Raw genomic sequence first — 22,774 nt, forward strand, 5'->3', positions numbered from 1 at the left:
CCTAACAACGGGGCCACTTCCTCAGCCCTATATTATGTGTTTTGCACGAGACAGATGAAGAATCTTTGATAGGTTTGTGTGGCCTGTAGGCCTTTTCTCTGTGGTGTGCTTTCTGTGATGTTCCCCGAAAGTGAAAGCATTGAACCCAGGACCTCATTCAGCCAGGCAACCGTCCTGTCACTCAACTACATGCCCTGCCTTTTTTCAAATTCTCTCTCTCTCTCTCTCTCTCTTTTTTTTTTTTCTTTCCTTTGCAATAGAGACTTATTATGCAGATCTGGCTGGCCTGGAATTCACTACAGGACAGGCTAACCTGGAACTCCCAGAGATCACCTAGGAAGGTGCCAGGATTGAAGATTTTCTACTACTGATGGAGCTATACAAGTCCCATCCCCAGCCCCACCAGTGCAGGTTATTGGATTTAATTTTGGGTGTTAGTGACAGAGCCCAAGTGAGTGTTAGGCAGCATTCTACCACTGAATTAAGCCTCTCAGGAGACCCTTATTTTGGGGGGACAAAATCTTGCTCAGTAGTTCAGGCAGGCCTCGAACTTCTGATTCCCCTGTCCCTGCTTCCAGAGTGTTGTGATTATTAACAAGGGTGGAAAACTACCACACCAGGCTGGTATTATTTTGAATGTACATGGGTTCATTTAGTCAAGAGGAAAGCATTATATGCATATACCGGTATTTAAAAACTCTTGTCCACACACAGATTGTATCCTTTTCTTCTAATTGCTGTGGGGAACAGTCTGAGCTGTACTTCCCACGTTTCCCCTGTTTCAGTTGTGTACGGTTTTAGAAAGAATTTGCCAGCAAGAAGAGAATGTATATTTTAAAATTTGAGATTTCTTCAAGGAGAACATCTATGGCAGTCCCACCAAAAAATGGGAAAGGTGTCGACTTACAAGCTTTGTTGTCCTTTGTTGTTTACTAATAGGATGATAGGAAATATTATCTAGTTACAGAATTACCATATGATCTACATATGGGAAAGGGTTTTTCATTAGTGCTTGGCTTATTGTCAGCATTTTATATTGTCTTCGTTAGTTTTTACTGTAGCCACTTGGGAAGAGGGATTGCTTGCTAACTGATTTAGTAAGGTCCATCCCTTGTGGCCTGTCCATCCTCACACAGGCGGTACAGAGCAAAAGAAAGACAGCTGAGTCCAAGCCAGGAGGCAGCGTGAGTCTATGGTTTCTGCTAGAGTTCCTTCCATGACTTTCCGAAACCATGGTGATAAGCCCAATAAACACTTTCCTCTTCCAAACTGCTTTGGTCAGTTTTATCAAAGCAACAGAAAAGCAATCCAGAACATATATCTTGATTTTACTGCTCGCTGGTGTACACGTATGTGAACTGTAAAACGTCAAGAATTGACCATCAATTGAAAGTCACCAACTAATGAACCATGGCCTTAAACAAAGCCAAAGACACAGACACTTCCAGGCGTTAACGTCGGAAGGGACTTGCAAGACACGGTATTCGATCGTTCTAACTGTATTAGAAGCCTGCGTGTCGCCTCCTGAGGTCACTCACTTCAGAGCTCGGCGGCACTCGCCGGTTCGGACCCTCCCGTTGCTAGGCTGGGACGTCTGAGCAACTGAGACGTGATGCGGGCGACGATCGGCCCAACCACCATTAGACCAACGGCATTTCCTACTCATCGTGAAGCTTGCCTTTGGGATCCATTCGGCTCAAATGGCTCCTTGGGGTTTCGTTTTTCTCTTTTCTCAAACAAGTTAGAAATAACCTACAGCTCGCAGGGTGAGGAGGCCACCAGCTCTTCAGATTCCAGGTCACTGCGGGACGAAGGTAGGAAAGCCGTCAGCACCAGCCAATGGAGGGACTCGGGGCTGGGAGTAGTCATTGCGATTGGCTCAAGCAGATGGAAAACACTAGCTTTCCTTATTCGTGCTGAGTCTTGATTGGGTGTAACACAAAAATAGCTTTTCTACAGGCCAAACCTGGTGTTGCTAAGTGACAAGTCCCGCCTTCGAAGGCCTTTGAGATCAATTTTACATGCTGTAAGGCAAATTGTGATTGGTCAGAGAGCTCACGGATGCTGTGGTAGTAAACACAGCCAGGGTTCTGGGGCTGCGGATTGGTCAGATTTTCAGGACGTCACTCCTGCCGTGGCCCCGCCCTCCTGATGATTGGCCATTGGAGGTTTGTGGGGGCGGTGACATGTGTACCTCACATCCGTTTACTGTCGGCCTCCGCCGGGTTCTCAAAGAACCGCGCGAACGGGCTGAAGGACCCGGGAGCAAGGGGCGGGGCGGGGCGGGCGGAAGTCGCCGCCGGGGACGCTAGTCTGGACCTTCCCGCCTCCTTTCACAGGGTCGGTCCGAGCGGAGGAGGGCCACCGCCTCCTCCTGCGAGGAGAAGGGGGGCGGAGCCCGACTCAGGTGAGGCGTCCCTATCAGCTAGAGTGGCCTTGGCGCGGCGCGCTCACGTGCAGGCGGTTGAGCACCAGGAGCGCGCCGAGGTATCGGGGAGCGCGCAGACATACCGGGGCCGCCTGTCCACCTTGTCTTGCTGCGGAGGGGTATTGTTACCCTTCGCCTCGGAGGGGCCAGGCGGGTGGTAGCCCGGTTCTTGTGCGCAGGCGTCCCCTGTGTCCCGACGCCCGGCGTCTGTGCGGGGTGGGGCAGGGACTAGTGCCCTGCGGATCTCCCGCTGGAGATGGAGCCTCTCCGTATGCAGTGGGAACTCGCTCCGGATCTGCATCCTGGCGGGATGAGCCGGGGAGCGGCTGCCCTGCGGGATGGAGACGAGTGGCCCTCTTGCTTCTGTCCTGGGTCTTCCTGAACGCTGAGGCTTCGTTTCATCTGAGCAAGGCCATAAGCTGTCTAGATTCGGGAGCCGGCGGCCGACAACAGGGGTGGAGTCAGCGTTTGGGAATGCCCCAACTTGTTAGACAAAAGTGTTTAGTAAGCATTTATTGAATGGCCACTTCTTCCAGGCTTCGTGCGAGGACCTGTGGGGTGCGGTGTTAAGAGACAGCGGTCCCATCTTCCCTTTGGAGGACCGACTGCTTTGCATGTAAACAACAGTAGAAATAAGGGAGTGGGTTAAGGGTTCCTGCTTTGTTTTGTTTATCTAAAGTGCCACTTACTATGGTCAATCTATCTCTGAGCATAGTGGAGAATATTGTAGGAGCCACATTTTGGGTTTTTTTTTTTTTTTTTTTGGGAGGAAAATTTTTGGGTCAAAGACTCAGCAAGGTCTTGATTACCTTAGTAGTGTGCTCTGAGTCTGGTTAATTTAAATTACTAACACTCGTAGCTTTCAAGGACTGAAAGCAAATATTTCCAAAACATGTACTTGTAGTGTTGAGTTGTATTTACACACATTTAGCTTATAGAGATTGAAGAGAATACTGTGCCTTAATCCTTGGTGATTTGTCTTTGTATGACATGCTGTGCTTTATATGGTTTTAAAAAGTGGACCGGGCACTTGATTGTTTTGCTAGAGATTTTTGTTTTCATTTGCTGAAAAGTCTTGTGGTTGGCAGTAAGCTAAAGGCTTACTGGGTAGGGGAAAGGACAGAGGGCAGAGGAGAGTGTTAAAGAAAAGCTTGTAAGCCAAAGGAAGGCCTTCCGCTGTCCCTTTAACCCTTCTGGAAATCTCAGCAAGCTTGGGAAGACAAGAGAGACAGAGCTGGCCGCTGCTGCAGCCTTGGTGACCCGCCAGGTAAGGTCAATAGCTCGCGGGCTCATTCTGGGCTCTTGGGGTTTGCAAATAAATGGTCCAGGGCTTTGTGAGAAGTCTGTTTTCTGAAGATTTGCCTTTTTTTTCCTCCCTAAAAGTTGGGTGGAAACAAAACTTTTTTGTCTGCTGGGGTGCTGGCCATATTTTATTCTAGGTAGTTAATGTGTCTCCAGTAGAATTCTGCTGAACTAATAAGTAATAAGATTTTGGGTAAAAGCACGTTATAGATGGGGCATTTTCCCACTTTTAGGGGTCAGTGTGTTCAGAAGAGACTATTCTAGACTACCCAAGTGTAAGAATTAAAAAAAAAATTGTTTGGACAGCAAAATGCACGTTTTGGTATTTACCAAAATGCACTTGGTATGTCAAGTTCTTAACATGAATTATATCCTATTAAAAAAAATACTTTAAAGTCCTGTGTTCCGTGGTGAGTGAGAGCAGCAGAAGGTGGTGTGGTGCTGACTCCTGAGTTGGCCTCCAGTTTCCTAAGAAAGGGGAAAAAGGACCCTAAATACAGCTTCCATGTCAACATGCAACTCAAGCAATGTCTCAGAATGTGAGTTAACTGTAAATGCGCTTTCCTGGTGTTGGTTGTGAGCCCGCGCTCTTTGGCTGCACTTGCTCTTGTTAAACAGGGATGGAGTGAGTACAGCACCACACTGCACCTTTGTCTGAGGTGACCGTCTCACATGTTCAAAGACCTGGTGCTTCTTAGATTCCTGCTCCTTACAATTTTCTGGTCTTGCCTTTGGGTTCTAGTTATCATTCTCTTTGCTAAAACACTTTTTTTTTTTTTTTTTATGGGAACTGGAGAGATGGCTCAGTGGTTAGGAGTAATGCCTGGACTTCTTCTGATGCCTAACACCCACATGATAGCTCACATTTGTAACTCCAGTCCTAAGGGATCCCACACCCTCTTCTGACTAAGCCAGGTCAGTCAGTCAACAGAGTCTCAAGGGAGGGAGTGAGGACTGAAAAGGGGGGAAAAAAAAACTAGACAAAACTATACCATGACTTCAGCCGGTACTGAGGCTGAAGCAGCTTTATTCTTTCCCAGTCTGCTTTTATATCATTCTGGGTACATCCAAAACACATGGTCAGTTCTTAGATCAAAGACAGAGTAATCAAGCGAAGTAGTAAAAGAGATCCCACAAGGTAGTTAGATTGCAAAGAAGTAAGCGGAACCCCACGGTCACTCTTTCTAATATTCTTATCGGCGCCTACTTCCTTGTCCAAGCCCAGCGACAAATGCCAAATTCCTAGAAGCAGCCCCCAAAGCTCTCAACGACTGAGGGAAACTTTTTCAAAAGCTTTTGTTACTGGCCTGAACAGATTAGAGATGATGTGGGAGAAGTGACTTGATTATAATAGAAAAGATGCTAGGATCTTAGTATTCAAGCTTATCTGTAGATAAGTTTTCTTCTGACCTATCATAATTGAATATGTGATAGTTCTAGTGGTTCTTCAACTCTAAAACTAGGCTTTAAAAAATAATTTATATTTTAGGTGCATTAGTGTTTTGCCTGCGTGCATGTCTGTGTGAAGGTGTGGGATCCCCTGAAACTGGAGTTACAGGCAACTGTGAACTGCCATGCTGGGAATTGATCCTGGGACCTCTGGAAGAGCAGTCAGTGCTCTTAACAGCTGAGCCATTTCTCCAGCCCTGAAACTAATTTATTAAACTTTACTTTCTTTGAGGAGAGGATGTCATAAGTAAGCTTATTATAGCTTAGTTGATAATGTTTACATGGAGCTCAGACCTTCGGTTCGAGCACCCTGGATGCCAGGTCAGGAGACCCTGTCTCCAAACAAACAAACAAAACCAACAGCATTCTTTCCATCTTCTTGTGTTACACAGAACCGTTCAGTTTATAGCCACTGGCATTTCAGGCTTAATAAAATGTGGAGCAATTAAAAGACTTGTCCTCAGTTACTTCGTTGTAATCGTAATGAGTGAGTTTTACCAATCTGCCTTCATGCTCTTGAAGTTTGTTACTAAGAAGAGCTGATGAGGAGCGAGGCTCTCCCTTATATAAATGGAAATTAACAAAGTATTTGTTTTGCAAACTTTAATGAATGATTAAATGGTGGTGTACTTTTTGGAAATTATACATGATAATTGTTAATTTTTATAATCAAAAAGTGGGTTTATAAATCCTTTATAGTCAGCTTTTCAAATTAAAATGACTAGAATGAATTGCTTCCTGTTTTCCCCTGTATATGATATTGTTAACATGGTATAATTGATTTTTCAATACATCTTAATAAAATGAAATCATCTCAACATATCTTTCTCTAAAATTGCCTGACATTCACCTTTTGTTATCCTACTTTAGTTTCTACTACAGAGAGGTCAAGGAAAGATGTCAAGGGAAACAAAACCTGTTTCCTCCTCCCAGAAAGGCTACACATATACACACCCATAACACGTCTAGTGCAACATATGTCGTATTCCTTATTGACCAGAAGCTCAAAAGCAGCTCAGCATGGTCAGATACTGAACATCATAAATTTTATGTGACTCATACTGCTTTAAAAGCAAACTCAATATAAGAAATTAACTTTTTCTGTCCTCTACCTTTTTACTGGTAAGAGACTATTACTAGAGGTTTAGGGCAGAAGGCCTCTAGAAGGCCCAGTAGGCCAGTCCCACCTGGCCCAGCATTGCCAACCAAGCACAACATTGGTGAAGGGTGGAAAAGCAGCTTTAATCGGTGTGAGCACATAGGGCAGGGCAGACGGGTTCAGTGATCGCGGATCTGTCTTGTCTCAGCTGACAAGAACTTGAGATGTTGTAGGGAAGGGAAACAGGCAGAGACTGAAGTTTGCACAGCTGGCAGAGCAGGTAATCCTGGTCAGGCCAGTGGTCTGACTGGTCACTGTCCTTGTTCTGGTTCTAGAGCAGCTGCTGCCCCATTGGCATTTGCATCTGCTTCCCACAAGATTTCTCTTGCTTTAGGAGAACCTCTGTTCCAGTCTTGGGGTGATTTGCTCCTGTTTGGGCCTGGGAGACCTTTCCCAGCCATTGATAGGAGGGTTAGTTCCATTTCTCTGTTCTAAAGACGATTTTTCATCTGTCGTATTATTCCTAGAATCCAAGGTAACTGCAGAGCGGGAACCCAGGAGGACAAAGTTAGAGAGGGGCAGAATGGAATCAGTGAAGGCTGTTTGTCAACCCTATAAATATCAGTGTCCCCATTACCTAGACATTGCTTTCTTTCTCAGAAAATGTCACCCCAACCCCCACTCAGAAATAATACTCTAGCCAGAGGAAGTGATGCACACCTTTGAACCCAGCACTCAGGAGGCAGGCAAGCAGAACTCTGAGTTCAAGGCCAGCCTGGTCTACAGAGTGAGTTCCGGGACAGCCAAGGCTACACAGAAATCTTTATCTCAGAAAATCAAAACAGAATTAAAATTTCCTTCCTTTACTTTCTTTTCCTTGTTTTGAGACAAAGTCTCCCTCTGTAGCTCTGTGTAGCCTGGAACTTGCTCTGTACATCAGGTTGGTCCCAAACTTGTTGCCTTGTTGCCAGCCTCCTACCTCTCTGCCTTGTAAGTACTGAAGTTATAGGAGAAAGCCATGGTGCCCAGCAAGAAGTAAATTCCTCTGTTGGGAATAAAATGCAATGGAAGGTATTTGTGCTCTGTGCACACCGTTGTGCAAGCGTAGTGTAGAGGTAAGAGAACTCTCAGGAGTCTGTTCTTTCCTTCCACCTTTATGTGGAGTCGAGGAGTGGAACTCTGGTTGCTCACTTGCACATCAGTGCTTTTACCTGCTGAGCCGTCTTGCCTCCTCCCTGCTCCCCCCTGAGACAGGATCACATGTAGCCCAGGTTGGCCTCGTGTGTTGGAGGACGACCTTCTTATCTTCCTGCCTCCACTTGTTGAGTGTTGACATTGTGTGTGTTGGACACTGCATTTACTTTACTTTACTGATTAATTAGTTTCCACCTTTATTTTTATTTTACGTTTATGGATGATTTGTCTGCTACTTTGTGCACCACTTTTGAGCAGTGCCTAAGGAGAGCAGAAGTTGGATCTCCTGGAGTTGGATATACAGGAGGTTGTGGGCCACCATGTGGGTGCTGGGAATCAAACCCAGGTCCTCTAGAAGAGCAGCAAGTTCTGGTAGACACTGAGCAACTTCTTCAGCCCCTACTTCTTAGTAGTGTTCTAGATTTATGTATGTCTATCTTACGCATGTGGCTGTTTTGCTTATTTGTGCCTATGCACTGCGTGTATGAAGAGGCCAGAAATGGGTGGGTCCACTGGAACATGAGTTAGACTACACAAGTCTGTGGCTGCTGGGAATGGAACATTTATATTCATTCTCTCTCTCTCTCTCTCTCTCTCTCTCTCTCTCTCTCTCTCTCTCTCCCGCCTTTAAAGATTTCTTTATTGATTTTTTTATATAAGTACACTGTAGCTGTCTTCAGAAACACCAGAAGAGGGCATCAGATCCCATTACAGATGGTTGTGAGCCACCATGTGGTTGCTGGGATTTGAACTGAGGACCTCTGGGAGAGCAGTCAGTGCTCTTAACCACTGAGCCATCTCTCCAGTCTAAACATTATTAAGGAAGTCAATCTGTAGAGAAAATGGCCAGTTTTTTTGAGTATTCACACTGATGTCCTAAGCAGTGGTGTTAATGCATTTTCTTCATCATACTTTAGACATTACTGAAAATCTGTTTTTCAGGTAATAATTGTACTGTACACACACTGTGGGTCAGAGGAACCAAGTAATAGATTGTTTGCTGTTCTTCCAGCCATACATACCCATAGTGAATCATTTTTTGAGGTTTATTTAAGAAACATGAACCTCCCCGCCCCCACTCATTAGAAGGTTTTAGAAAGGCCGCTTTGGGGTAAAATTCCTATCTGCTCAGTGAGAGCTCACATACAACTTTTATTTTTTATTCGTATTTTTTAAGATTTATTTTTATTTACATGCATGCATGTGCAGTCCTGCTGAGAATTTGGTGTCCATCTGTCTTATCCTCCTGAGAGGTGAGGTTACAGATGTGATCCATTGCACCTGGCTTTAAAAAGATGTTTTGAATAGTATTTCAAAGAAGGCATGGGTCTCCTGGAGCTGGAATTTCAGATGGTTGTGAGCTGCCCAGTGAAGCTAGGAACATGCTTAGGTCCTCTGTAAGAGCAGCAAGCACTCAACCACTGAGTCACCTGTCAGGCCCTGAAAGCCTTTAGACTGGACCTCAGATTCTCTTAGAGTTGCTTAATAGTTTTAAGTAACAATGATCTTGATTTCCAGTTGTCTTCTATCAGAACATAGAGTAGCAAATTCTATATCTTACAAACTAAGGGAATTTTAATATTTCTTTTATCCAAAAAGTTTTGCCCATATGATTATTGAGCCAGTGCTTTGTTATGTAGGCCAGGCTGGTCTGAAACTCACTTTGTAGTCTACTCTGGCATCAAATTTGGTGTCCATCTGTCTTATCCTCCTGAGAGGTGAGATTACAGATGTGATCCATTGCACCTGGCGTTAAAAAGATGTTTTGAATATTATTTCTATTATATCTGTATGGGTGTTTTGCCTGTATATATATCTGTGATCATGTGAGTGCCTGGTTCCCACGGAGGCCAGAGTGGGCACTGGACTTCTGGAACTGGAATTACAAAGGCTTGTTAGCTGCTGCGCGGGTGCTGGGAATCACACTGGAGTCCTGTGGAGGAACAGCTTGTGCTCCACCTTTAACTGCTGAGCCATCTTTCCAGCCTCCCTCCAGAACAGTTTTAAAAATAGCCGTTTCTTAGATTTTTTTTTTTCAGAGAAGTGTAACTTGAACCTCATCTTTGACTACATGGCAAAGATCCGACATGAGCCAAGTACTATAGTTTGGTTGTCGCCTAGAGATTCATATATTGGAAGTTTGGTCCCCAGAGTAGTCACGTTAAGATGTTGGGCTCTCTGGCTTCCTATGATCTCTTCCTCTTGCTTTATTCTTATTGTTGGGATGCCATCCGTCACAAGGTGAGATAGCCGCTCTGACCAGAGGTGTCTTATATGAGAGCTTGTATTTCATTATAGTAATGAAAAAGGCACATTGATATACACTAAAGTAAAAGGAGAATTCTTCAGCTCCTGAAATCAAGAAGTTCTATGGTGATACTAGCTTTAGTCATGATTGGGTCTTGGGGTTTTTTAAAAAGATTTATTTTATGTATGTGAGTACACTATAGTGTCAGACATCAGAAGGGGGCATCAGATCTCATTATAGATGGTTGTGAGCCACCATGTGGTTGCTGGGAATTGAACTCAGGACCTCTGGAAGAGCAGTCAGTGCTCTTAACTGCCAAGCCGTCTCTCCAGCCCGGGGATGTATTCTTTGAACACTGCTTTTTCTTGCTTTGGTCTCATTCTCCAGTTGGTAAAAGTGGCTACCGTCAGTGCTAGACTTAAATTCCCTCACGGTTTTTATCTGGATATCAGTATCTCCTTGATAGCATCAATTAAAAGTCCAGAGAGCAGACTTTAACCTGCGCGGCTCGGGTCATTATAACTCTCCTCTGTGCGGTGGGTGTCAAGTTGGCCATGCCACTCCAAATCACCTGTCAGAACCGTGGGCTCTATGACCTTTACTACATGGCTCAAGAGTGGGCAGGAAAGGGCCGGATGTAGCTGAGTTGGTAGACTGTTGACATAGCATCCACAAAGCCCCAGGTTTGATCCTGATGTCATAGACCTTAATCCCAGCATTCTGGAGGTAGAGGTGGGAGTGGCAGAAGTTTGAGTTCATTCTTGGGTGAGGAGATAGCTACATGAGACTGTCTCAAAAAGGGGGGAGGGGGTAGAAAGCAGTTTCCTCCAAAGACATTGTAGACAGACAGACGAATCAAAAACAGCTTTTTAGAGGTACTAGTTGACTGTTGACTTGTGAGGAAGTGTTAACAGGTTTCCTACCATTTGGGATATTCACCTCACAACTTCATTTAGTTCTGTCTTACAGTCTTGGAGGATGAATGGGCTTAAAATGAACCTTGGAGGTTGCCAAGGCTGAAATGGTCTTGAAGTCAGGCTTACAGTCTGGAAGGATTCTGTCACTCTTAAACCATTGAGCATCTCCAGCCTCTGAGGCCTTTTTTTTTTTTTTTTTTTTTTCTTTTCTTTTTTTTTTTCCGGAGCTGGGGACCAAACCCAGGGCCTTGCTAGGCAAGCGCACTACCGCTGAGCTAAATCCCTAACCCTGGGGCCTTTTTTTTAATGCTCCAGAGCTCCCCTTTTAGAAAAGGCCAAGGCTGAATTTGCCATAAAGTTGGGCCCTTACTTGGCTGCTGTTGCTTCCCTCTCCTACTTCTTGGTTCTAGCTCCTCCCAGTAGCATACATCTCTCTCACGGAGTCCCCGTGAGGTCTGCTGTGGGGATTACAGATGAAGGCAGCATGAATCAGAGCCTCCTGCACGTTCATGCTCTTGGCTGGCTGCTGAGAGTCACAGTGATTCATTCCTCTTTGCACGTGCATTTGGAATATTGACTGTGGCACTTAGGGACAGAGAACATACTGAAAATGACACCAGTATTACCTTCAGGATTGTTGGCTTTAACTCATGGCTCTATTTCTGCCTTTATAAGTTACGCTGTGTCAATGTAAAAATGAGCTCTTGTTCCGAGCAGTATAAGAAATGGTTTATTCCGAGTCAGAGCAGTGAACATAGATTATTTACCCTGAGTAACATACTCTGCTGGAAGAGGTCGCATGAACTTTTGTCGTCACAGAACAAAAGGAAGTCATGAATTAGTGTGTTTACCATGTGCATTGGTGGGGACATCAGGAAATGTCTTCTGTACACTTCCGATACTTTGACATTCTTAGCTTTGGGTTAGTAGAAGCTAATGGTCTGCTAAATTTGACAAAACATAGGTGTTGTGGGGCATAGTGGTGCATACCTTTAATCCTAGCATCCAGGGGGTAGATCTCTGAGTTTGAGACTATCCTGAGTCTACATGGTGACTTTCAAGACAGCTAGAACTACTTAGTGAGACCTTGTCTTAAAAATAACAACAAGAGTTGGAGAGATGGCTCAGTGGTTAAGAGCACCGACTGCTCTTCCAGAGGTCCTGAGTTCAATTCCCTTCAACTCCATGGTGGCTCACAACCATCTGTAATGGGACTGATGCCCTCTTCTGGTGTGTCTGAAGACAGTTACAGTGTACTCACATACATAAAATTAATCTTTTTTTAAAAAAAGATTTAAAAAATAACAAAACCATTCTAGATGTTTTTGAATTTATTTATTGTGGGTAGGTAGCATGTGTGCCATGATATATGGATGTGAGAGGACAACTTTGTGGAGTTGGGTCTGCCCACCTTTATGGCCTTTGTGCATTGAACTCAGGGCCTCAAGCGTATGCGGCAAGCACCTTTACCCTCTGAGCCATCCTGCCTTCCCTCATACGAAAAGTTGTACCCAATAGTCACAAGAATGTTGGGTTAGATACAGAAGTTGTTTAGAGATGGCTATTGAAAGGGACTAATGGGTGGTGGGGGCAGGGACTAGAGCGAGAGCTCAGTGGCTAGGAGCATTTTTTCCTCTTGTAGAGGACTGACCTGTGTTAGGTTCCTAGCACCCACGTGGTAGATTACTGATTCAGTAACTCCAGTGGCAGGGGATTTAGCGCCCCCTTCTGGCTCCTAAGGGTACCAGGCCCATGTGCAGACAAGACACTCATATGCATAAAATATAAATAAATCTTTTAAGATGGGGAGGGAACAGTAACAGCATTTCGGTCTCAGTTTGAAACAGTCCATTTCTTCGTAGTCTTGATGGTTATCAGTTTCGATGGCCTTCAGTGCAGATGTGGCTTCCTTTGCTGCTGTTATTGGGGAAGGGGGTTATTTAGATTTATGAGACCACTGCTTCTTGAAGAAACTGGGAAACAGAACAATAAAAGGAAATGGGTTTATTAATGGTTGCAGCAAACCAGGGAAGGCCCTTACTTTCACCTTTTCAGAACAGTGCTACCAGTTCCCAGGAAGCTGACACCACGACAGGGACACACTTATGTAAGTTGTCAGACCGTGAACTTTTCCTGGGAGACAGGTGCCTCTTCTAGCTGACAGCAGTGTTGGCCTCTCTCTCTCATCGCGGCGTTCTCAAAGACAGTTTAACTTCTCTGGGGTCTGTTTAGTAGCATATGATAGCCAAGTGGAAGCACACAAGTATCTCTCTCTTTAAAAATGTATACACACATATTTAAAGGTTTATTTTTATTTTTATGTGCATGGATGTTTTGCCTGCCTGTGTGTCTGTCTATGTATGTGTGTCTGTCTATGTACACGTTCATGCCTGGTGCCCTCACAGGCCAGCAAAGGGTGTCAGGTCTCTTAGAACTGGAGTTAAGTTTTTGGTGCTCAGAATTGAACCTGGGTCTTCCAGAAGAGCACTAAGCCCCTACCCTGCCCTTTTCAGTCTCTCAGTCTGACGGCCTCATCATGCTGCTGCTGCTGTTGTTGTTGTTGTTTAGATGTACAGATAAACTAATACAACCCACTGAGACTTGTTGTTGTCTGTGTGTATATTAAGGTCTGAACACTTTTATTGGCTAACCAGTTAGGTTCATCCCGAGGAATGGATAATTCCCTCTCTCTGTGGTCATTCATTGCCTGTGGATCTTTGTCTACGGGTGGGACTCAGATTTTCAGGTAGCTCCTGAATATCTCCTCTCCTACCAAAGTGGTTCCAGTTCCCACTCTTTGATTTTAGTCTTGAGGGATTGGAGAGCTATGCTGGATTTGGTGTGAAAGTTCCCAAGGTATGTCTGAGACAGACCATAAACAGAATACAAGTGGGAGCTATGGGAGGTTGTCCAGCTAGTGTCAGGTAACAGTACCCAAGAGCCATCTCTCTATAGCCTCTCAGCCTACTTTTAGAAGTGCTGGGACCAATGGCATAGGCAACACTGGCTGGCATCAAGTCCACAGTTGGCCTGCTTTAGTCTAAGTGCTGAGATAGCTGACCACCATGCCCAGAGTAAGTTCATTTTATTCTGGCCAGTTCCCCTCTCGCCTCAGGGTAGTTTTCTCTGAAGATACACATCACGGAATAACTGAAGAATGAAACTGGAATCTTGAGCTTGAAGCATTCTACCATTGACCTGAATCCCCAACTCAACTACACAAGTCATGCACATTTCTAAGGAAGCTGAGGTAGGAAGATAGCATTTGAGGCCTGCGTGGGGCTATGTAGGAAAACAACTTTTTGTTTTTGTTTGTTTTGAGACAGGGTCTCTGTAACCCTGGAAGTTGCCTGTCTCTGCCTCCCAAGTGCTGAGATTTAAAAGGTGTGCTATCATGCCTGGCCCTGTTGCTGCTGCTGCTGCTGCTGCTGCTGCTGCTGCTGCTGCTGCTGCTGCTGCTGCTGCTGCTGCTGTTGTTTTAAAGATATGCCCTGTTCTATCTCCCACTATTATGTAAACCTTTGTCGTGGGTCATTTTCGCCTCGTCAGTAGCCTCTTGTTAAAGGTCTGTGGACCATGGGAAACTTTCTTCAAAGCAGTGCTCTTGGGATCCCACCTTCAGGTTGAAAGTGCTCTGTAGAAAGCAGGGCTGGCATCAGACCTTGGCATTTTAGTGAGTGACCTTCTATAGAAAAGTGGTCTTTTCTTCTCAATAGTCCACTGACATTTTAAAAAGTAAGCAGATTTTTCTCACAACTGCTGCTTGTTGAAAAGGCACCAAATAGACTATTATCGTCTGTCGTGGTTTGAATATGCTTGGCCAAGGGAGTGGCACTATTTGTAGGTGTAGCCTTGTGGGAGTAGGTGTGTCACTGTGGGTTTGGGTTTTAAGACCCTATCCTGGCTGCCTGGAAATCAGTCTTCCTTTAGATGAAGATGTAGAACTCTCAGCTCCTCTTGCACCATGCCTGCCTAGATGCTGCCCTATTCCCACCTTGATGATGACACAATTAAATTGTCTTTTATAAAACTTGGTCTCGGTGTCTGTTCGTAGCAGTACAAACCTAAGACAGAGGTTGGTCCCAGGGACTGGGTACCGCTGTGATTGCTGACCACGCCTTTGTTCGGAAGAATGGATTTTGAGATTTTGGATTTGGGTGGCGGTAGAATGCTTTAATAGGGCTTAATGGGCTATCATAGGGGGCATATGGAGGACCTCATTACTGAGAGTGATTTGAATTGTGCAGACCTGGCCTGAGAGGTCTCAGTGGGGAATTTCAGTATGGGGCCTAGAGACTGACTGTTGTGGTATTTTGGTGAAGAATGTGGCTACTTTTTTGCCCTTGTTTGAAGAATCTGCCTGAGGCTAAGGTGAAGAGACTCAGATTAATTGCATTGGCAAAGGAAGTCTCAAAAAAGCCCAGCCAAGAACAAGCTTAGCAAGCTTAGAAAGGAAAAATATGAAATACATGGTTCGAGTATTAGAGACACCAGGAAGTGGAATGGAGCTGAATCCTGTGTGCTAGGAGACGGCAGGTTAAGGGAGTGGGGCTTTGGGGCTAGATCCTACCCAGCCAATTTAGATCCAGGCATGGTGGTGTGCACCTTTAATCCCACCTCTGGCTCCCAAACTCACCCTTTTTTAATTTAAAGTTTCATAATATTGATTGGTGATTGTGTGCTTGTGCACACACAGTTCAAGGACAACTCGCGGTTATCATTTCTCTCCCAGGACTGAGCCCGGTCTGGGCAGGAAGTGCCTTACCTTCGGAGCCACTCACCAGACCCTGCACTGTTTTCTCAATCACGTTTCCATTTTCCGTCTGAGTTTCTGAGGTCAGAGTTAGGCAGCTCATTAGCTAATCTTGTGTTTGTTCAATTTTGTTTCTCCTTTGTCTTAATCTGGGAGGTTTGCGCAACCATTTTCTTCCAATTCTGTTAATACTCCTTGCCATTTCGAATGTCCAGTACCTTTTCTCCTTCTCTCTTCCTTCTCTCCCCTCCCCACAGGCCAGCGTTGAACTCAGTCTGCCTGCCTCAGCCTCCCTGGAGCCAGGATCTCACACACGCCACTGCAGGCACTCAGAGGAGCACTGCTTGGTCTCCAGGTTCAGTGCCAGCACCACACGGAAGCTCACGACCACCCCCAAGTCAGTTCAGGCCGTGACTTCTGCCTCCACAGTACCCGGCATGCACACGGCCCACAGACACACATGCAGACAAAACTCCCCTACACATAAGATAAAGAAATCATCTTTTAAAAAAGGAGGAAAAGTACTTTTATGGGCATATTATCTCATCTAAGGACATTGGTCGCAGGTGCTTTGTTTTGTTTTGACCTCAGTTTCCCCCTAATCATTTCTGTTTGTCCCAAATGGTCCCCGACTCTGTTCTGTTTATTTGGTGCTTTGCTTTCATCAGAATTATTACTCCATTTTATGTGTTGTGAGTATTTTCTCTGCATGTATGTCTGCATTACTTGTGTGCCTGGTGTCAGTGGGAGTCCAGAAAAGGGTGTCAGGTCCCCTGGAGGTGGAGCTACAGACAGTTGTGACCAGCCACACAGGAGTCACCTGTGTCCTCTGAAGAGCGGCCAGTGCTCTTAACCAGTGAGCCGTCATCTCCCCAGCCCCTGGTGCTGGCACTGTGTTAGAGGCTTTTCCCCAGTGTGCTGCTCCTTCACATTCGCAGTAGACGAGAAGGCTAGACTGAGGGAAGCTGAGTGATTGGGCTGTCCTTGAAGATGGATGTGTTTTACCATATGGGAGCCAAGTACTTTATTGGGCTTTCCAGTTATCCCACACATACAAAAGTCCAGTCTCCCCGGGAAGGACAAGCCTGGCCACTCACACTGCGACTCATTGAGCAGGTCGAGGTGGGAGTGGTGGAGGTGAGGAACTGCAGACTGACTCAGAGCTTCGCTTCCACTCAGCACTCCTGGGCCCGCCCTCGGGAGAGTCTGCTTCAGCACCCCTTCCCGGCTATCAGAGGCAGGGGCCCCCGCATCTTCCTTAGAATTGTCTGTTTATTAGTCTTTTCTCCCTGAGGGGTAGATCCATCTTGCTGGTCTGTTTCTCTATGGTACTAGACATGCTAGGTGTTCTGCGGACATGTCTGTGAACCAGGCTTAGTTAGCAGTTCATTCATTCAGCTCCCTGTCCTCAAAGACAAAATGGACGGCTTGTGTTTCTGTATAGAGCCAATAGGAAGCCCCAGAGGTGCCTCACTAGGGTTAAAGTAAACCTACTGTTTTATCTGCGAATATTTCCCTATCTTTTAAAAATGCTACTTTTAAAAAAGAAACGACACATGCTACCTAAAGGAAGACTTATTTATCAACCCTAAGTGAAATTGTAAGCAGTCATTTTACCTAGTTCTGTAGGTGCCCTGTCATTTCTGAGAGCATGGCTTTGAGTCAGGCTTCTTTGTGGCCTCACTTCCTCTTCTGTTATTTCCTATTATTTTTCAGATAGAATCTATTGTTTTTTGTTTTGTGTTTTACATTGTAAGGTATTACTGTAAAACATTTTATCCATGTGATCCATGTACTTCTAGCAAGTTTGTAAGTTACAACACTGAGCACAGCTGAACTTGATACATTTCTGTCACACACTGGGGTCCCACCATCCCAGCTCCAGTTCAGTATTAACCACTGTACATTTACCTTTGCTGTGCCCTGGTTTTATTTTATTTTTTAGCTTGTATTTATTTTTTTATTTCATGCACATGAGTGCTTACTTCTACATATGTCTTTGTACCATGTGTGCAGTAGGCCAGAAGAGGTCATCAGTTCCCCTGGAACTGGAGTTACAGAGGTTGGGAGTCACCATGTGGTTGCTGGGAATTGAACTGGGGTCCTCTGGAAGGGCAGTTACTGCTCTTAACTTCTGAGGCATCTCTCCAGCCCTGCTTTATACCTTTAAAAAACCCCAACCCCTCCAAAAGACAGTGTCCTTGGTGCTGGCTTCAGGACTGCAGTAAGGGGTGTGGGGGGGGGCATATTTGCAGTCTGCCCCATCTCTATAGCTAGTAATCCTCTCCACTATAGACTCGGCCTTTTCACTAAGGTTGCTAAGGCTCCTGGAATTCACTGTTCTCGGGAATGCTGGCTGCTAACAGCTTTCAGTGGGGCTTTTCTAACAGAGACCCTCAGTGTTCTAAGCAAGTTACATGAAGGGCTAATGGATCTGGAGCTCGAGCTGAACTGACTTTTGCCCCTTAGTTGACAAGGTCTTATATGTAGGCCCGTTACTAGACGTCATAGGCTTTAAAAGCTCCGAATGTGGCCAGCCATCCTTTTAAGTTGTTTAAAATTGCACTGATTTGTATGCGTGCGTATGTCTGTCTCCTGGTGGGTGTTTAGTGGTCACAGCTCAGCTTTTCTCCTTTTCCTCCATGTGGGACCCAGGGATGAAACTTCAGTTTGTCAGCCTTGGCATCAGGAATATTAACTAGCTGAACCTTCTTGTCAGCCTCCCCTCCCCCTCCTTTTTTTCTGAGACAGGGTTTCTCTGTATAGCCCTGGATGTCCTAGAACTCACTTTGTAGATCAGGCTGGCCTTGAACTCAGAGATCTGAGTGCTGGGATTAAAGGCTTGTGCCACCGTGGCCTGGCTAACACACTTCTGAGTGCATTCGATGTTCTGGTTCTGAGTTGAGCTTTGTTAGGTCTTAACACAGTTTTCCTCTGTGTCTTGTATAGGACAATGGATTTTCCTGGTCACTTTGAGCAGATCTTTCAGCAGTTGAACTACCAGAGACTTCATGGGCAGCTCTGTGACTGTGTCATCGTAGTGGGGAACAGGCACTTCAAAGCCCACCGCTCTGTGCTGGCCGCATGCAGCACACATTTCCGGGCCCTGTTCTCAGTGGCAGAAGGAGATCAAACCATGAACATGATCCAGCTGGATAGTGAGGTAGTGACAGCAGAGGCCTTTGCTGCCCTGATTGACATGATGTACACCTCCACCCTCATGCTAGGGGAGAGCAACGTTATGGATGTCTTATTGGCAGCCTCTCACCTGCATTTGAACTCTGTGGTGAAGGCGTGTAAACATTACCTGACGACCAGGACGCTCCCCATGTCTCCCCCCAGTGAGCGTGTCCAGGAGCAGAGTGCCCGCATGCAGCGCTCTTTTATGCTGCAGCAGCTGGGACTGAGCATCGTGAGCTCAGCCCTTAGTTCCAGCCAGAGTGTCGAGGAGCCATCAGCCCCCATGAGCTCATCCATGCGCAACAATCTGGACCAGCGGACACCCTTCCCCATGAGACGCCTTCACAAGCGCAAACAGACTGTGGAAGAACGGGCCCGGCAGCGCCTCCGATCCTCCATGGATGAATCTGCCATTTCAGATGTTACTCCAGAGAGCGGGCCTTCGGGAGTTCATTCCCGGGAGGAATTCTTCTCCCCAGATTCTCTGAAAATTGTGGATAATCCTAAACCTGATGGGATGGCTGACAACCAGGAGGACAGCGCTATGATGTTCGATCGGCCTTTCGGTGCTCAAGAAGATGCCCAAATGCCCAGCCAGTCAGATGGCAGTGCTGGCAACATGGCCTCTCGTGCAACTCAGGTTGAAACTAGTTTTGAACAAGAAGCTGTAGCTGAGAAAGGCAGTTTCCAGTGTGAAAATCCTGAGGCTGGCCTTGGGGAGAAGGAGCACATGAGAGTGGTGGTGAAGTCCGAGCCCCTGAGCTCTCCCGAGCCGCAGGACGAAGTGAGCGATGTGACCTCCCAAGCAGAGGGCAGCGAGTCTGTGGAGGTGGAGGGAGTGGTGGTCAGTGCCGAGAAGATAGACCTCAGCCCTGAAAGCAGCGATCGGAGCTTTTCAGATCCCCAGTCCAGCACTGACAGGGTCGGGGACATCCACATCTTGGAAGTCACAAATAATCTAGAACACAAGACCTCTTTTAGTATTTCCAACTTTCTCAACAAGAGCAGGGGGAGTAACTTCAGCACAAGTCAGAGCACTGACGACAACCTCCCAAACACCACCAGTGACTGCAGGCTGGAAGGCGAGGCCCCATACTTGCTGAGTCCAGAGGCTGGGCCAGCAGGTGGGCCGTCCTCTGCCCCTGGTTCCCATGTAGAGAACCCATTCAGTGAGCCTGCAGACTCCCACTTTGTCAGGCCTGTGCAGGAGGTGATGGGCCTGCCCTGTGTGCAGACCTCAGGCTACCAAGGAGAGCAATTTGGGATGGACTTCCCCAGGTCTGGTTTGGGTCTCCACTCTTCCTTCTCCAGGGCCATGATGGGTTCCCCAAGAGGAGGAGCCAGTAACTTTCCATACTACCGACGAATAGCTCCCAAAATGCCAGTCGTAACTTCTGTCAGGAGCTCACAGATCTCTGAAAACCAAGCCAGTTCCCAGCTAATGATGAACGGGGCCAGCTCATTTGAAAATGGCCACTCTTCCCAGCCTGGCCCTCCGCAGTTGACCAGGGCATCTGCGGACGTCTTGTCCAAGTGCAAGAAGGCCTTATCAGAGCACAATGTCTTGGTTGTGGAGGGAGCTCGAAAGTATGCCTGCAAAATCTGCTGTAAAACTTTCCTGACTTTGACAGACTGCAAGAAGCACATCCGAGTCCACACAGGAGAAAAGCCGTACGCCTGCCTCAAGTGCGGCAAAAGGTTCAGTCAGTCCAGCCACCTCTATAAGCACTCGAAGACGACCTGCCTGCGCTGGCAGAGCAGCAACCTCCCCAGCACTCTGCTCTGATGGCTGTCCTCGGGGGACGGCACAGGCCAGGGCTGCACTGGAGCTAAAACCAATGCCGGCAGGCGGCTCTTGCCCTGGACTCGGGGTCTGGGCTGTCCGGTGGCTTTCATGAATTTCCGCCAGTAGTAAGCAGAGAACTGTTAGTGTAGCACTTAACTTACCCTGCACATTTCTTAGGGTGGAGGAATGCAGTCGTAAAGTAGTTTGTCATTGTTAAGAGTGTCACATTTAAAAACGGAAGTGCAGAAAACATTTTAACACTATTTTAAAGCTCCGTGGAGCATTTAATTAAATTTCCTGTCTCCCGTGATGGCAGTATTCCATCCCTGTACAGCCATGCAAAGCCCATGTGTAACCAGGTGACTTGGTGCTATCTGACAAAAGGCCCTGGTGACAAGCCTGTCTGCCACAGATGCCCAGAGTGTATCCTGAGCTAGTCCCGGGCCTCAGAAAGGACTGTGTTTTTTACTTCTTATCCGAGTTGGCAGTTGCAGGCACTGCCCTCTGATGGTGCTCACACTGGGTCCAGGTAGATGTGCCCTTGATAACAGTACCTTTGAGTACCTCTCTCTGGCATAGGTGTTTTTAGTAATTTTTTTTATTTGTCCTAAAAACTAAAGTTGTAAGTGGAGTATGTCCTTGTAGGGAGTGACAGTGAGGTGTTTCTGTACGTGCTGTGTTAGCAGTGTTTGAACCAACGTAATTCCGATGCTATATTTGTTTGACGTAAGTGGGAAGCTGGTGTCTGTCTTTATTCTGGTGATATGGAGTCCTGTGTATGGGTTCTCATGGTGCATTTGCCTTTCACTGCATCGGATGCCCCAGGCCACCCACGATCAGCTGCTCTTGACATTGCCACCGTCACCCCCAAGCCCCATAGAACGCCTCTCCTGGGCGTACCCAGTCAACCAGCCACAGCGGTGCTACTGCTGCTGTGCTTTCGTTCCTGTTCTGTGCTGGGCTCTCAAAGCCTCGCCTCAGCTCTCAGTGGTGTCGCTCCTTTAACTCAGCGTTGAGTCATTTGAAACTTAAGTGTAGTAGCGTACGTGTCTCAGTTCTTTACAGGCTCTGGAAGAGTCAGGCAGCCTACAGCATAGAATTCACCAAAAATATCCAAGGTTCTAGGAGTGGCATTCAATTCTGTCAGGGTCTCTCTATCCTCCGCCTTCCTGTCCACTGATCGGCATGCTGTCAGGTTGCTGCATCCTGACATGCACCCAGGAGAACAGCACAGGCACACGTATCTGTAAGCTCAAGTTTAACAAGAATTCTTCTCATACTTTTTTCAGAGATCCCAAACCATTGTACGCAGTTCAGAGAAATTCATTAACTTTAGAGAGCCACATGTCTCTGTATATCCTAAGACAGAAGTGAGCATGTGTCCTCTCTGGCTGATGTGACCATGAAGCTGTGGCCAGACCTGTGATGCTCCTAGAGGGCATGGCATCCGAACTGATTCCCAGGAAGGGCCTGAGTGGGAAGCTGGCCTCCTGCTGAGCAGCGTGGGGAAGAGACCACTGAAGGCACTGAAGGTCACTTGAGAAATGCGGTGTGGCTTATTGTCAGCACCCGTTGACACTCGATGCAGGTGGGTCTCTCCACCCACCTTCATAGGGACCAGTGGGAGTCAGGCGGTCAGCATGGAGGACCAGTGAGGAGCTAATGTCACAGGCATAGAGTAGCAGTAGTCCCTCCTGTCTTAAAGATGTGGTGCTTCGAGCCTACTCCTCACTCAGCTTCGATACAAGTGGACTTTGCTCTGGGGCCAGTGCCGGCACTCGATGGCGCCTGCCTGCCTCTGCTGCTGGGTGGACCTGGAATCTCATCTACCTCGTAGTCAGTCTCTATATGTGAGAAGCAAGCTTGAGGCCAGTGTCCTCCAACATGCTGTAGCACTCAAAGCTGCCCCAGGGTCCCTGGGAAACTAGCCCAGGGCTGCTGTGACCTAGAGTTTCACCGGGATTCTGACTGGGACTGGGGGCCTGACTTTTGATGTTTAGCCTTAACGATAACCCGGAATAATCATGTACAATCTTCTGGAGATGGCATCGAGTGTAGAGGCACCCGTCGGGTGCTAATGCTGGTCGAAACATTTTAAAATTAAAGATTTGTCATATTCATGCCTCTAAACACACGGTCTCCTTTGCTAAGGTTTGGGTTGAAATAAAACGGAAGGGCTCTGTACTGACCCACTGCTAGGTCGTCTTCAAGTCAGTGGAGCCTCCAAGATAGGAGTGCACCCATCCTTGAGGTACTCCAGCTTTCCCTGCAGCTAGCTGCCTGCCTGCCTGCCTGCCCGCCTGCCTGCCTGCCCGCCCGCCTGCCTGCCCGTGCTGTGTGGGAAGGGAAGGTTCACAGTGGCAGTGCTTGTGGCCTGGCCTTGGGGAGGAATGAAGGTGATTTAAAAGGAGCACCTAC

The 22,774-nt window shown here is 46.8% G+C and overlaps 1 protein-coding gene across 3 annotated transcripts; it reads left to right on the plus strand.

The window, feature by feature from the left end:
• Positions 1-2,246: 2,246 nt before the first annotated feature.
• On the plus strand, positions 2,247-22,486 carry Zbtb5 (zinc finger and BTB domain containing 5). Of its 3 annotated transcripts, none has more exons than XM_032891372.1 (2): positions 2,247-2,407; positions 18,340-20,508. In XM_032891372.1, exon 2 carries the CDS (start codon positions 18,344-18,346, stop codon positions 20,354-20,356), a length of 2,013 nt encoding a protein of 670 aa, XP_032747263.1. In that variant the 5' UTR covers positions 2,247-2,407; positions 18,340-18,343; the 3' UTR covers positions 20,357-20,508. The 3 variants fall into 3 exon arrangements, with proteins under 3 accessions (XP_032747263.1, XP_032747256.1, XP_032747274.1); XM_032891365.1 differs by lacking the exon at positions 2,247-2,407 and adding an exon at positions 3,191-3,695 and having other exon boundaries at positions 18,340-22,486; XM_032891383.1 differs by lacking the exon at positions 2,247-2,407 and adding an exon at positions 13,045-13,887.
• Positions 22,487-22,774: the final 288 nt, after the last annotated feature.

This window comes from Rattus rattus, chromosome 1 (assembly GCF_011064425.1).
Source record: "Rattus rattus isolate New Zealand chromosome 1, Rrattus_CSIRO_v1, whole genome shotgun sequence".
In the NCBI taxonomy this organism is placed as follows: domain Eukaryota; kingdom Metazoa; phylum Chordata; class Mammalia; order Rodentia; family Muridae; genus Rattus; species Rattus rattus.

What these genes read in the sequence shown, in the direction of transcription:
- Zbtb5 (XM_032891372.1), top strand. Translation starts at nt 18,344, where the DNA reads ATGGATTTTCCTGGTCACTTTGAGCAGATCTTTCAGCAGTTGAACTAC.